Here is a 16081-nt window from a genome sequence, read left to right on the forward strand (position 1 = left end):
AATTGTACATACTTCTAATTTTGTATTTGTATACCTCATTGTGTTTAGTTGTTTTAGACTTTTACATGTGTATGAATGAATAAGTCTGTTGAGTGTTTTATAGATATATTCGGATTTATGTTTTCTTGACATTTTTATGAAATTTTGAAATTTTGATACTTCGATTTAGATTGGTTTTCATAGCTAGGTTTATATTTTTTAGACAATTCAAATTTATTTGGATTTACTTTTTATGAACTTTTGAATTTCCAAATCGGATCATATTAGACAAAATTCCAAATATTTACCCCTACTTCAATACTTATGCTATTCAAATTGATATCATAAGAAGTCTTAATTGGGGATACAAACTGTATATACTTGTTAAAATAATTGGATATATATACAAACTGAAACTGTTTAGACTTGTTAAAATAATATTTCAATGTGAAAACGTCCTTGGCGTCTTTCACTTTAACATCGCGTAGTGTCTATTTATAAACTTCAAGAAAGATTAAAGAACAGTAAATCAAATAGTAACTCCAAATACAAGCGAATGGGTACTGCCAAATGGAATTCCACAATTTCCGCAAACTGTAGTTTTGGATATAAAAATATGGTCGGATATTGCCATTTGCCACACTATTTATTGACAGATTTCGGAAAAACTGGCTCAATTCGCATGCCTTTCGAAACATTTTGTTAACTTCATTGATCTTTCGAAATATGGGATCGTGGCGTGTGAATTTTTCGGAATATGAGATTTTTGTATTATTTCTATTATAATATTTACAAATTAACCAAATTACCCCTAATATTTAGGGTATAATTTAATTTTTTTAACTCCAATTTTATAAATTACCACTACCGCCTCCACCCACATTCTCCTCCTCCCCTTCGTTACCGTCCACCCTTTCTCTCCCATGATCCATCTAAAAGAAATTCAATTAGAAAAACTCAAATTCCTCCTTCGTCTTAACACGATTGCGTCCTCTGTCCGGCACACTAGATTCTCGACCTCCTCTCTTTTCCCTTTCTATCTCCTCTCTCAAAAGAAGATCTCGACGCCTCTTCTTTTCGTTACGGGTTGCCTGCTGTCCTCCAAGGGCAGCTGCTACTGCTGTCCGCAGTAGTCAAACCGCCGCCGTCGCAAGTCGCCGTTGGCTCCAGCAGGCGTATATTACAGCTGCTGCCCGGTGCCATTCCAACTCGGGCTGCCTCATTTTTCCCAGTTAAATTCTTAATTCAATTCTGTGTTCTTTAAGGTTTGATTTAATTTGCAGAATACATGAAAGCAAATACATAAAATAAAATTGAAATTGGATGGTGAGACCTTTACCGTTAGGTCAGTTAGATTAGCAAATGGTTTATGCAATTGTGAAGGAATTTGGCCTTGGTGGGCGGAAGAATTGAAATGGGCGTTTTCCGCCATGAGAGCGTGGGAGGGTTTGGAGCTAGAGATGGTGATTGCGGAAAGGTGGCTGATGGAATAAAATAAATAAAAAATTGTGTTAAAAAATATGAGGGATAATTTGGTTAGTTGTTAAATATAGTGAAAGAAATAATATGAAAAAGAAGTAAAAATACAAGAAAATTCGAAAATCCCATATTCTGAAAAATTCGCACGCCATGATTCCATATTTCGAAAGGTCAACGAATTTAACAACAAATTTCGAAAGGCCTGCGAATTGAGGCATTTTTCCGAAATTTCTCCTATTTATTTGAGTAAAACAGAAAGAGACGAAGGGAATTAGTAGTATATTATTTTCATAATATAGTTTGTGACATTTAGGAAAAAATGTGTTTGAACTTTGAACGTAAGTCAATTCAAACATTTCGGATAATTAACATATTGAGACTATAATGAATTATGAAATTATTTTTTATTTGGATTTAGATAAGTACACGCACATAATTAGCTAATAATTATTTAGGTCACATACCCAATAATATAATAAATCATATTTGATTAATATTTAGATAATTTTATAAATTGAATTGATTAAATTGAATAATTAGCTAATAATAGTACTCCATCTGTCCATTAAAAATAGTTATTTGGATAAATGACATATATTTTAATGAGAAATTTGTAAAATAGTTGAGTAAATGAAAAAAGTGGATTAAATATAAGAGATAAAGAGAAAAATAAATAAAATAATGTATTAATAATTTGATAGAAACTTTCCAATTTTGTATGAATTATTTTTCTTGAACATCTTGAAATGGAAGATAAGAATAATTTTGATAGATAAAAGGAATATATAAATTTGAGACGAGCATGAATGCTTAAATAACTGTAGATATACTATAAAGTGATATGAAAAAGTGCGTAATAGTTGAATATTGAATTCATTGTGATCCATGAGATAATATTCCTTTAACTTGAATACAATTATTTAGATACCACAATAGGAGCATATATTATGCAAATAAATCTACCTATTACATACCATATCAAGAAGTTGTTGTCCCATTGACTTGAATGTGCAACAGCAACACACATGTATGTAGAGCCCACGTCGGATAGATTGATTTACACACGTGTTGAATAGCCGCGTGTCCCTTTTTTCAATAAATTAATTTTAATTTTTCACCTCGCCGCTTCTAGAGACCACACTGACTACGACAAGTGTTAGACGTCCTCCCCTTTCCAAACTAGATTCCACGTCGTTTCGTTTCGTCCCCGCATTTATATGCGATAATCTTTATCCCCGATTCCCCCACCATTTTTTGACATAAAAAACAAAAACCCAACCTCTCAATGCCACCCTATTTTGAGACCTAATTTTGGGGGAAAATGGGGAGGAGGAAGCTCGAGATCAAGCGAATCGAAGATAAGAGCTCGCGCCAGGTCACCTTCTCCAAGCGCCGGAATGGATTGTTTAAAAAGGCCAAGGAGCTATCGGTGCTCTGCGACCTCGACATCGCTGCCATTATCTACTCTTGCCGGGGGAAGCCTTACCACTTCTGCAGCACCAACAGGTTCCTATTTTATTTAAGCTCTATTTTCCATGGCTGAGTTTAGATCTCGTGCTTGAGTGATCACGATTGCCCGAAATAGTCTTAATTTAGCATAAAGGTGCCGCCTTCCATCATATTCTGATTTGCCCCCCCAAATATTTGTTTTTTTAAAAAAAACCTCATGTTTTGTCGTACAATTACTGTGGTTTAGTTTAACCTTATCTGGAACCGTGTGCATCGGAATTCGCTTCTAATTAGACTTTTCCCGACTTACGAATTGATTTTCTCTGAATATTTTAATTAATAGTAGAACTATAATGGTGGCGGTTACTTGTCGCTCAGAGAATTACTTAGCCTTGAAGTAAGAGACGTGCTTAGACTTAGTGGCTTTTGACTTAGGTGCTCTACTAATTTTAAGTGCAATCTCAAATCTACTTGGTAAACACACATGCTTTTAGCTAGCTGCTCATTTTCTATCCTAGCTTCCTTCTCAATAGTGCATGTGCATGTGAATAGTGTCTTTAACTAGTGCAAGAAAATGCATAAATTGATGCCCTTTAAAGTAGCCACCAACCCAACCACCAACCTTGTAGTTTCAGTTAGAGCTTTCACTTGGCAGGATGAGATTTGGTGACATGCAATAATGTTTAGAAATTTGAGATAAAATAGGCGAACTTAGCTCTTAGCAATTGCAATTGATATTCAACCTTTTCTTGTATGAACTTGTGTTTAATGAATATATACTGATAAGCATGATAGAGACTTTGTCTCTCGCAAAATGGCTTTTGGCAGGTTGATGCACTATTTATTAGTACTAAAAATACCTGCAAGTTTACAGGATAGAACTAGTATAGCTAAAGGTCAGTACCGGGATATCGAACACATGGAATAAGATTGCAACTGACTATCATATACTAAGCGTCATATACTATCTAGAGACACAGAGTTTTGGGTTTTGGTTTTATAAACTAGACATAAATATAAACAAATATAAAAACAAAATAATACAAAGCAGGCTAAAGAAAGTAGAGTTTTAGGATCCAACTACTACGACCTAGTGATGATTAATCTCACAGAACCTTTATCTTTATGTGTCTCCAGAATTATTAGGAAAGTCGCGCTTTTCAAATAAACCCTCTCTCAAGTGCACCTATCCAGTAGATTAGACTCTAACTATCAAAGTCTCCCTCCAGTAGATTAGATTCTAACTCCTTAAGTACCTAAGACTCAAGTCCTCACAAATGGTCTCCTCTCTCGAGTGCAGATAAACCTCTGTGTTGTACTCGTTCCTCTTACCACGTAAAACTAGCTATCTCTCGATTAATCTAGTTAAACGGACATAGTTCTAAAGTTGGCCAGACAAAAGAACAATAAAAGCACGAGAACGAACAAAACAATCACAAGAGCTAGGAAAATGTTCAATTCAATAAATCAAAACATGTTCATAATAGTTTTCACCAAAAAATCTAAAAATGATATTTAACTACTCATAGACAAGTAGTAAAATCAATAATAAAAGTACTAGACATGAAAGAAATTGATAAAACCCAAGGTTGAATCTTCAATCTTCAGTCTTCTCTCGCCTGGATCTGCAGAGCTCCGCTCCAATGGAAGATGGAAGATGGATGAATTATGTATGGAATATGGAATGGAAGAAAGTGTAGAGAGAGAGAGTAAGATTAGAGGCTCTGAGATTGGGATTATGAATTAGGTTTATGAGTATTTATAGGCTAGAAAAAGGGTTAGTCTTGGTTATTTTCGTGCCCTATAAGAATGAGGGAGATTTGGTTTCACAATTTAATAATTTATTCTCTTTCTTGAATTTCCGCCCAAATTTCCGTCAGCTTTGACTGCATTGCGCAATGTTCGTAGAATTGTAATAACTTTCTCTACAGAACTCCGATTTAGACGTTTAAGGTATCCACGCGAAGCTCTTTCGAAGACGAAGAGAATGACATGTAGTGAGCACTGATTGGACTTCAAACTTGCTGGCAGAATGAGCTCGAACAGAGGCTGCTACACCTTGGCCTTTTTGCATCTTTTTTCAATCTTTTTCTATCATTTATCAACAAAGACATTCAAAATACGAAATGTATAATATATGCAATTTAAGAACATAATTTGCATGATTGACATTTAAAACTAGTCAAACCTAGCCCTTAAAAAAATACAAAATCCGTGTTTGTCACAGGTCTACTCTTGTTAAGGATTAGAAGGCATTTTAGGCTCCTCCGAGGGAATATACATAACACATCAGAGATTACTTATTAATCAGCTTATTACTCACTTTAGATTGCCCGAGGCCACGGTAAAATAGGCGATAAGGGCAAGGTGCTTAGTTATAGTCCAATCTCATTTGAATTGTGTCACCTATACCTGTGTGTTGGTGTTGGTTCATGTCCATCAACAACCAAAACCTTTTGTCATTGGTGAATTTGGAATGGTGATTAGTTACTATTATTTATGTCGATTTAGTTTTCTTCTGTAATGAGTAGCTCCTGGTAATACTACACATAGACAATTAATATATGCGCACACATGCGTTACTATTTCATTTGGGTGATTATGAAAGCCTTCATTTAGTTTATGTTTACTAGCTATATCCTTTGTGGCTGTTATTACATTGCATGCATTTTTGTTTGCCTTCGTTTAGTTTATCATTTAATTTTGATATATTCGCTTTTCTTTAGTGATATTGCATGCACCAGTTTTGTCCACTTCTTGTTTTGTGCTGAAAACAATGTCTAATGATTTTATTCTAAAATATTAGTGTTCATATAATATCAACACAGTAGTTATTGTACTTATAGTAACGTATGACCTTTCAACAAATTTGCAACTTTAAAAGATATTTGAGACTGTTCCAGTGAAGTCCTACGATTTGACTTTTTAGCAGATGCTATAACTAATTTTTCCTACAAGCACAAGATTGATGGAGAATAAAAATATCGTTTTTTGATGACGTGGAATATATTTTCTACCTAATGATAAATTGGGATAACTTTACATAAATAATAAACAAGAAGTAAAACTATATATTCTTGTTTAATCTTCTTCATTTTATGTCATTAAGGTTGTACACTTATAAAGATCAGAAGTTTTTGCTATGTACATACAAACATCACAAACAAAGGGTGGGTCCATTCAGTGCTAGGGTAAGCACCCAAAACAAAAAATTGTCTTGTGCTTTATGATCTATATATATTTTATTTTAGCTTTCTTAAAACTAACTATTTTGCCTCCACTCTACACCCAAAATTACATTTTTGTACCACAAGTTTTCAAACTGCGGAAAAAACCAAACTTGACAACTTCGGTATGTAATAAAAAAAATTTACCCTTGTTGGAACGTTTTGACTTTTAAGGATCATTTCTATATTGCGATGCATTGAAAGGTTGTACGTTATACATGAGTTACATGACATAAAAAGAACGATTAAGGTATTCCATTAAGGACGTTAATTTTTGTTTTCTAAATACATCACCCATGACCCATGCTTTAAAAAGTATCCCCATTCTTGGCGTCTCAACAAAAATTAAGGGGCACAATTTGAAACATCTTAGAAACCCAAAATATTGATACATATAGTTGATAAATTTGTCCTTCTTAAGGACGCTTTTCCTTGTGCCCTAAATTTTGGCCATTTTTCAACATTTTTCAACGCCAGAAATTGCGTTTCCTTATAAGATAGTGTTTGTTTTTGTGTTATCCTTTATATATTTTCAATCATAGTTATCTTTGTATTTATTCAAAAATTATAGAGAAACATGGTAGAACATATAGATATTTATTCTAAAGTTACTACATAGTGCACTTATCTTTACAAACATAGGTAATCTTTGTATTTATTCAGAACACAAATAGTTGGAATTATAGAGAAACATAGTTATTTTGCATAGATTTTAGGTGTGTAATATGGCTAGTCCCAAGGCTATAAGGCTATAGAATGAATAAATAAAACATGGATGTTGCTTTGATATATTTTCGGGTGAAATTCATTATTTAAATGAGTAGCATAAAGTCATAAACTGGCCATTACTCTCAGTTTGATTGTGAGCAAATTGTTAGTTGAAATAGCTTGAAATTATTAACTTTGTATAACTAATTTATACTTTAATTTCTAATTAAATATCTATACATTTTGTTTTTTATAAAAAATTATAAACTAACTAAAAGTATTATATCTTCATGCTCTTAGGTCTAGTCTGAACATAAGAGGATGTGTATTTACTTTAATGATTTCATCGTATTTCATTTGTTAATTTAAATCTATTTAGAAAACTCATTTAGTTCGATTAAGCTTATTAGCCTTAATATGTAGGTAAATATAGCTGGTGCTAGCTTGATAATAAAATATAAAGCATGTTTTAGATTTTTTTTCATGGTAAAGTCTAGGTTTAATCTTCCAATAACAAAATCCATGTTGATAGGTTATGGAGGAGAAAATCAAAATAGTAACATATACTAGTATTAAAGTATAAAATTTTTGGAAAATGGGCCTTCACATGCATTTGACAATTTTGTATAAGTGTCCCAAATAGTAAACAACCAACCAAACAACAATACTAGTTAGAGTCGCCACATTTAAAATTAGGATCCTCTTATATAATCAATTGATCTTTTCTAATCCTTCAATCTTTGGAACTAGCTATTCCATAAAATGTTCTAATCCAAAAACTCTATTAGAACATACCCTATTCAAATCCACTTAGAAGTTTGCATATTTGAGATATTTTATAGTTTAGAGTTATTCGAATTATTTTCTATATAAGCTCTGGCTGGATACCTCCAGTCTTGAATACAGTTTAAGCAAAACAAGCCATTCCGTTCACACCCGCATTATTTAACCTTCTAATAAAACTCTCGAAAATCAAGCTCCTTAAACTAACTCTTTCATTACCACTTCTCTAATCCACACAAAAGCACGATTCGTAAATGATTTCTAATGACCATGCCTCCTATTCAAAATTGCTTATTGCGTAGTAATTTATTATTTGAGATCCTTATAATATAGCTGTCTGCATAGCAGAACATATCGGTTGATAAAATAATTTAATAAATTTAGTATTAATATATATATACATATAGAATAATTAATAGTATAAAGTTCAAAATTAGGAAGCTTATTATCTTAAATCTCAGCATAATAATTAGGACATAATGTCTAATCATTTAAGTTTTGCCACAACAATTAAAACATAAAGTAGTAAACCATTGTATATTATGCCTAAATTCAAATCTTCCTCAATCCTTGTCATCTTTAACATAGTCATTCTCACCTCTTTGTTATCATTGGTATCCAATGAAACGAATCCCTCTTCCACTTCTCCTTTGATGCATCAATATTCCCAACTTGTTCTTGCTCAAGTTCTCCATCATCCATTTCTTCATCATGCCCTTTATTTTCAACTATCGCTCCGTTTTGCATTTTTGTTTTGTAATGTGGATATGGTTCATGTGTCTTTACTAGAACCTTTAACACAACTTGATATAGGAGACTCTTTTCTTAGACTTATTATGCATACTAGGTTCTCTAGCCCTTGAAGAGCGAAGCTTCATAGATAGTATTCCAATCAAGTGAATCATCTTATTCCTCTCATACCCAAATAATAAACTTCACTAATTTTGAAATTACCATGAATATGAATGGACTTAGTTTTATGTTTCTTACCAGGAGCTATGTTTTTCCTTTGTTGTTGTGCAAAGAAGCTACCAAAGAAGTTGTTAATGAAATGAAGCAATAAAGATGACATTGTTTTCAACTTAGTGCTTGCAAGGAAAAGATAGCATGATGGCCACTTACTCCACCATTTCATGACTGCCACAATGTTAATTCCACCTTATACTAGTCCTTTGGAACTGTCGTAACAACCTTGTAACAACTAGCGACCTCCACTTCCTTCAACTCAGCAATCTCATCTTTGTAATTGCCTCAATGTTGCGAATAAAGGCACCCCCTCCCAAAAAAATAGCCTTGTCCACAAAGCTAAAAAATTGGACTTGAAATCAAACCTTCTCTAGGATCTTCTAAGTCGGTATCCTCCGATCCTATGTTGCCGACGTCATGGAACGTTTCGCTATTCTCAACATTGTCCTCCCGAACTAAAACTTGCAATGTTTTTAGCGGACATCAAAGGGTTGGACCAATCTTTAACCCACTTTTGAAACAAGTCCCCACGGCGATGTCTTTCCAAACTCTTCATTTGAAATATTTTGGAATGAGGGTATGCAGTGTAAAGGTCGTCGTACTTTGATTCACCTTCAAAAAGTTCACCCTCGGACCCATGAACGTAGCCATGTTGCCGTTCATAGGATAGGATGGAGGTTGAGGTAGATGTAGCTTAACGATGGGGTATGGCCATCGCCCGGGGGTGCGTACACGGAGGGATTGTCAAGGAAGTCTTTGGATGCATCTGAGTAGCTTTAGATATTTGTATATTTCATTTTGTAACTGTTTTTGGGGTTTGAGATTCCCAAGAAATAACCAACGTATTGCTGGTATGTTAGCTCTGGAAGCTGAGGTAATAGTATATCAAAAACCGCTATTTACTCGTTCAAGGATCCATCCTATGTAGTGGCACGTCATGTTTCATAGGCGTTCAAAGTGAAACTCATTTCAAACTACTTTTGGAGTTCACGTGCAATGTCTTCCCAAGTAAGCAATGGCGAAAGACATAGAAGCATTTTAATCCATGCCAGTCCGGATAGAAAAATTAGCACCACATGCATGCCAAGTGTTGTGCAAAGTGGTATTGTTCGGCCCTCGCTATCAAAGAGATCATGTCACTTTCATTGAACGTCGGCAACTCCATATTTGAGTGTAATGAAAATTGAATTTCAGCACTGTCTTTTCCCATTTTCGTGGAATGACTTGAACATTTGAGAACAACAGGTCCGGGTGTGTTCATGATTAGTTCCCTAAACTCTCAGAATTGCTCTAAAAATGGTGGTTATGTTCAGCTCTGCCTTTCTCTGACTATTCGACTTGCTCATTCATGCGCGTCGCTATTTCTTTCCACATTCACCGCACAATTTTCTACTGAGAGAAAGGGCCGTGGGTGGAGGCACCACTGACAGAAAGGCTCCGATACATATCTCAGTTTGAGCGAGATACAGAGGAAGGGTTGCTGTTTACGACTTGTGATTTCAGACAGAGATAATCGCGAATCTCGATCCCTATTTTAATTTTTATTTTAATTTTCAATTTCTGATTGATAGATGGATCAAGGATTTCTGGATATTTACCCATAGACTGCACTATTATTTAACTTAATCTGTTATAAATCTTGCATGTTAACTTGTGTCTTTTGGTGTTTTTAATGATATTCTCACTTCTCTGAAATTAAATTGCTATCCAGCTTGACTGAGATTGTTCAACGGTATCATAATCGGGCTGAGACAGAAGCAGGTTGCTCCAGTCAAGTTGGTGAGTCACAGGTAAGCGATTCTGCCTATGAAATTAAAGTGGTTTAACCGTTTAGACCTCTGTTTTGGGTTTCTTTATTGGTAAAGCCAAAAACATATCTGCGGGTATGCATGCAAGCTGTGTATTCATCTTACCTCACATTAACGAACAGTTTGTGCAATATTACAAAGTTATCAAAACAAGTGGTCGTGCTGAAACATATAAACCCCCATACTTCAGTTTTTACCCTTCTGTCTCGTACACATGTATTTGCTTAGTCTCTGTGCCTTTCCTACACTGTTCTCGTTTTCTTTTTAACTTGCGGTTGTGTTTTTTTAAGCGAAATGGAAAAAAGTTGAATGAGCAGCTTTAGCATTTTCAGTTACTTCCCTTTTCTTATTCCTGCAAAAAAATTTCTTATCTCTTAGTATGTTTAATTTATCTTTGCCTGGAGCATGTATAGGAGTTTACATTCTTAGACTTCTATTTCAAGTTAGAATCTTTGGTAGTCTATACACAGGGTTACTTCTCAGTTTAAAGTGTTCAAAAATTTAATTGAGTTTTGTCAAGCTGTTGGCATTGCCCTCCTTGGAGGTGTGGCCTTCTCGAAGGTGTTTATCCTGTGATAGTTTTATACGAGTGTATTAATTTTAAGTCCTTTTCTATCTCTCCTCGGTGAGGGGTTTTGCTGTCTCTGTCTCTAAAGCTTATTGATCATTACCCCCCCCCCCCCAAAAAAAACTAAATTCTATCATTGTTCCTATATAGTAAGTTTGAAAAGTAAATACATGCATGAATGTTGAAGTCTGTGTATAAGATAGATAAGTATGGCATGTACCAATAATGTAGTGATTCCCTGTAGTCCAGCCGTAGATGAAAAAAAACTCCATATATTCATTTGTGTACATTGATTTTTTGTTGTATACTACCACATGTACACATAACTAGAGGGTATTGTAGTTTGTCCTAAAGTTTGGAACTTTCCATAAAACAACCCAAACTTTGAAAATACAAAAATATCTTGAACTTTCATGGAAGGTGAAATGGAAAATATAAATGTCAACTTCTATGGAGCTTGGCCTGAACTTACACTTTTGCTTTGATCTATAACATGGAAGACTCGAAGTTGACATGTATGTAATGTGCAAATTCTGTAGAAGTTTTCTATTCCACCTTGTGCTGTTTCAAGTTTAGTAAACATCATATTTGAGATATGTTTATTTTCAATTTTTCATGTTAAAAAGACTTTGTTCAACTTCGGGTAGGTTAAAGAATATTAGATGTCAACTTCACCTTCAAATTTTCCACCTCATAGCTCAAAGCTTGAAATTTCAATGGCATGCAATTTTTGCAGCTCCCATGAAAGTTCATGACATTTATTGCATTTTCAAGTTCAATATCTTGCTATATTTGCCACTCCCATGAAAGTTCAAGACATTTTCTTGCATTTTCTAAAAATCTGGCTATTTTGCAACTTCCATGAAAATTCAATAGATATTTTGTTCTTTTTAAGGTTTGTGGCATTTTAATAATTCGCTCCAAAGTTCGGACCATAATCAAAATGGACATGTAATTATATGCCTATGACATGTCATTAGACAATCTTCATTCTAAAATGCACATGTTTATAGTATAGCTTATGTAACCATGTGTACAACATAGTAAATGTATTTATGTTTACAAAGATTTGTAAATGTACATAAGAAGTACATATAAATGTAAATAGATATATGTATGCAGCATATGCTTAGTTTGATTACTTTTTCTGTAGAATTGTTTGCATTTTATACAGTAGTAGTCATTATTTTTTATGAAGATAGTATTATGTATGGGTAGTTCTTTCCAGCTTTTGTGCGTTTATAAATACATACACACCAGGCCATTATTTTCTGATTCATAGACCAATTATCTACCTTTAGTTCTCGGAGTTTATTCTACCGTTCCTGCAAATTTCCTAGTATTTGGTTCTCGATATTTTCTAATCTCCCTTACTAAATTTCAGAATAGAACGTAGTAAGAATCTTTTTTTTCCCTTTATATGTTGTAAATCCATGTCAATTAGTCTCTAAAAATCAGTTTAGGGTGGTGATGGTATGCCTAAAACTCAATGAATCATGAAGGATTTTCTGTTTTCATGTCAGGCTCAATATTCAAAATACTCGCGTTTCCTCAATTGTCAAGAGCTTCTTCAAATTGTGGAAAGGCAGACAGTTCATCCCTCTACTTCACTTTCTTAAGTTTGCATTTAGTGGCTTGGCTACAATAACTCATCTTGTCTTTGCAGGGAGCTCGACAAGCCATGCGTTGATGACCTCAGCGTCACCGACTTTGTACATCTGGAGGAACAGTTTGAAACTGCACTACTACAGACCCGAGCAACTAAGGTACCTAACTTGACTTTCATACCCATCTGAACTATCAAATCATCCCATCTTTTTTCTTTTTGCTATCAGCCTTACTTGGCTTTTGGAAGCCAATTGTACCAACCATGAGTAGGCAACTAAGGTACCTAACTAGACTTTAATTTCATGCTCATCTCAAATATAAAAAAATCCCATCTTTTTCTTTTTGCCAAAAGTTATCAGTCTTACTTGGCCCTTTGGAAGCCATTTGTATTAACTATGACTAGGCAGATATAGCAATAGGCCACTGTGTTATGTTATGCCCAATTACATGAAAAGTAGATAAAGAGTAGTTGAGTGAGCTTAAAATCTTGGCTAAACCGATTGATTCTCCAACCTTTAACATGCCAGAGGTGGGACCAGGAGGCCTAGGAAAGAATTAAAGAAAAGTTTTCAATGAATTAAGTGGGGAATAGACAGAGTAGGAATGAGTCCAGTAAGAAAGGTTAATTGTGTTGATTTTTTCCATAAAAAAATGACTTAAATACAATGGAACTGCCAAAAAAGAAATAACTCAACTACAGTGAGATGAAACGGAAGGAGTATAATACTCTAAGATTTAGAGAAGTTTTGTTCTGTCTTATGATCAATTTGCCAGTTTTGCCTATGGAGTAAGGCAGTCGGATGTCCTCCTTGCAAGAGACCACCTCTTAGTGGACTTAGTTGAGTTTATCTACAGATTTATGTTAGGGTGTCGTTTTCCTTTGATGCTCTATTCACTTTTATTTATTTATTTCGTGTTTAATAGTTTTATATGATAAGTAATTGTGTTGGTTGTGCAGACAAATTTGCTTCTGGAGTCTTTATCTAGCCTTCAGGGAAAGGTAGACATTTCCATCTTGTAGTTTACACATGAACTGCATAAATCTTTGATAATTTCTAGGCAGAGCTATATCATCATTATAAATTGACTTGTGTATTCAAATGTGTATGAGGAGAAACTAGATGAAATTGCAGATCGAGATGTGTTCATAAAATACTACTCCCTCCGTCCCACAAGAATATACACTTTGAATTATTAATGCAAAATTGGTAAAGTAAGAAAGAGGTAGAGAGAAAAAGTAATTAAAGTATGGTTCTAAATTTAGAAAGTACATATTCCTGGGTGGGATGGAGGGAGAAAATCAGAGGCACTTACCTTAATAAATGTATTGATGTGAGAACAGGAGAAGCTGCTGGAGGAAGAGAATAAAATGCTGCAGGAGAAGGTAGGTATATAAGTAGATAAGTAGAAAGAGTAGATGGTAAAAGTGGTGATTATAACTGTTTGATACTCACTGGCGACAGATTTGTGCGAGCAAGACGAAGACGGCGAAGAAGACGCTGGCCTTTGATCTGAATGCGTTGCCGGGGGGCGAAACTGAGTGATTAGCTCTGGCTCTCAGAATGTAGCAATTCAAGAAGATATGAAGTAATTCTTGTGTGCATTACTATTTATCATATATCATCATACAACAAGCACAATAAATATTTCTCTTGCTCGTTTATCACATTCTGAAAGCCAGAGCTAATCAAACATTTTCCTCTTTTCTCCACGTTTTCATAAGCATGAATGAAACACACGCATATACACATAAATGTAACACACATATATCTACAGAGAGAGAGAGAGAGAGAGAGAGAGAGAGAGAGAGGGGGGGGGGTGCATCACCAGATCTCCATTTCCTTTACATTGGAAGGAAAGAAACTGTAATATCCTTGTTAAATAGAACTGAGATGTGAGACGTGGCGTGATGTAATTGGCACATAGAGTTCATCAAACAGTAGGTACGACGTAGCACCAACGCATGCACTACATGGCACTCTTATTCCTATTCAAAAAAAATAAATAAATGAATAGGTTTAATTTTAAATATATATTAGTATTAAATCATTTTGAAGGAAGGAAAAAGAATGAATGAATTAGTAGGTGAGATATACTGTTACCATGTCTGACAGTAGTTATGGGTAGTGGTATTAAATTTTGAGATTAAATGAGGTTTTTTTAAATAAGTTATTTTTTTGGTACGAGTTCTCCCAAGTATATGGTAATATCTATTCTCAGCTTGAATAAATTAAAGGTTGAATATGTAGTCCAGTATGTTACTGTGCATGAAGGTGTGTATTAAAAGTTGGTAAGTAGTACTAAAAGAAACATATAACGAGAACGTAGTACATACGTGGTCGAATCTATTTACGGAGTGTATGTGATTTGATAAGTGTGCCCACTTCACCGATAAAACTTTGAATCGCGTGTACGCATGAATATGCAATTTAATATAATTATATACTTAAATAAATACAAATGAGCAAAATAAAAAACCCATAATACAAATATATTAAAGTATGTGTAAAATATATAAAAGAATTTAGTTAATTTCAGTTCGGTTTCATTGTTTAGAAAACATGTTCTCCCACTGGAAAATAATGTGGATAAGTATAACCATAAAATATTAGAGCCAATTGGCATCGATGAGGTGCATGGGATTTGGCGAGATGTGATTGGCCAATTCATCGACATGTTGTCGGATCCAAGCGGTGACAACATAATTTACTTTGAAACTCTCATCAAACCAATGCATATCGATAAGCACTTCTTTATTCCAAATTTCAATATGAATCTCATATTCGCTTCATTTTTCATTTCTCATATTTTACTCATCCCTTTTCTTAGATTGGGCTTGACTCCTTTCAGAATTTACAAACTAGTCCCATAAATTCTATTGGTAACTCAGGCCCATTAAAATCAAGCCCGTTTCCAAGTTGCACCTTAGTTTGGTGCGAATCAGGCCCATAACACCTGTTAAAGGACCGGACCAGGTCGGAGCTTTACTTTCTTGTTGTACGGCAAAACATGAAGGCCAATTTGACCCCTATTCAAAATAACTTGTTTAGATACAAATATTATTAAAAATATTTTAAACTCGACTATAAATTATAGAGCTGCACTTACTTATGCTAATTAGCATAACAAATTAGATGGAGATAAATCTTAATATTTCACATTTTCACCCTCATACTATAAGTATAACTTATTATCCTTGCAATACAACATGAATTTTCAGCTTCAAAAGTTTACACTAAAAACTTAAAAGTAGCTCAAAAGTTTACACTAAAAACTTAAAAGTAGCTCTCCCCTCAGCCTTTGCTTTAGTTATACCAAGCTTTTTGGTCTCTTTCTATCATGATAAAATTCACCCAACTACACTAAGAGCACCAAAGGAAGAGGTAATGGAAAGAGAGAAATAACTAAAGTACTATACTAAATTTATTCTTCCTATCATAAAATTTAACTCATTCGCTAATAGGAAATATATTTAAGAAGGTATCATACCTTCTTCAGTTTTGAAG

At 34.2% G+C, this 16081-nt stretch overlaps 1 protein-coding gene across 1 annotated transcript; it reads left to right on the forward strand.

Annotated features, from left to right (window-relative positions):
• Positions 1-2589: 2589 nt before the first annotated feature.
• On the forward strand, positions 2590-14282 carry LOC121768161 (agamous-like MADS-box protein AGL27). Its single transcript, XM_042164542.1, has 7 exons — positions 2590-2964; positions 10303-10381; positions 12491-12552; positions 12634-12733; positions 13534-13575; positions 13918-13959; positions 14039-14282. Exons 1-7 carry the CDS (start codon positions 2780-2782, stop codon positions 14117-14119), a joined length of 591 nt encoding a protein of 196 aa, XP_042020476.1. The 5' UTR covers positions 2590-2779; the 3' UTR covers positions 14120-14282.
• Positions 14283-16081: the final 1799 nt, after the last annotated feature.

Source organism: Salvia splendens, chromosome 15 (assembly GCF_004379255.2).
Source record: "Salvia splendens isolate huo1 chromosome 15, SspV2, whole genome shotgun sequence".
Taxonomy (NCBI): domain Eukaryota; kingdom Viridiplantae; phylum Streptophyta; class Magnoliopsida; order Lamiales; family Lamiaceae; genus Salvia; species Salvia splendens.

What these genes read in the sequence shown, in the direction of transcription:
- LOC121768161 (XM_042164542.1), top strand. Translation starts at nt 2,780, where the DNA reads ATGGGGAGGAGGAAGCTCGAGATCAAGCGAATCGAAGATAAGAGCTCG. An exon ending in CACTTCTGCAGCACCAACAG is followed by an intron (nt 2,965 to 10,302) that starts GTTCCTATTTTA and finishes ATTGCTATCCAG; the next exon opens with CTTGACTGAGATTGTTCAAC. An exon ending in CTTCTTCAAATTGTGGAAAG is followed by an intron (nt 12,553 to 12,633) that starts GCAGACAGTTCA and finishes TTGTCTTTGCAG; the next exon opens with GGAGCTCGACAAGCCATGCG.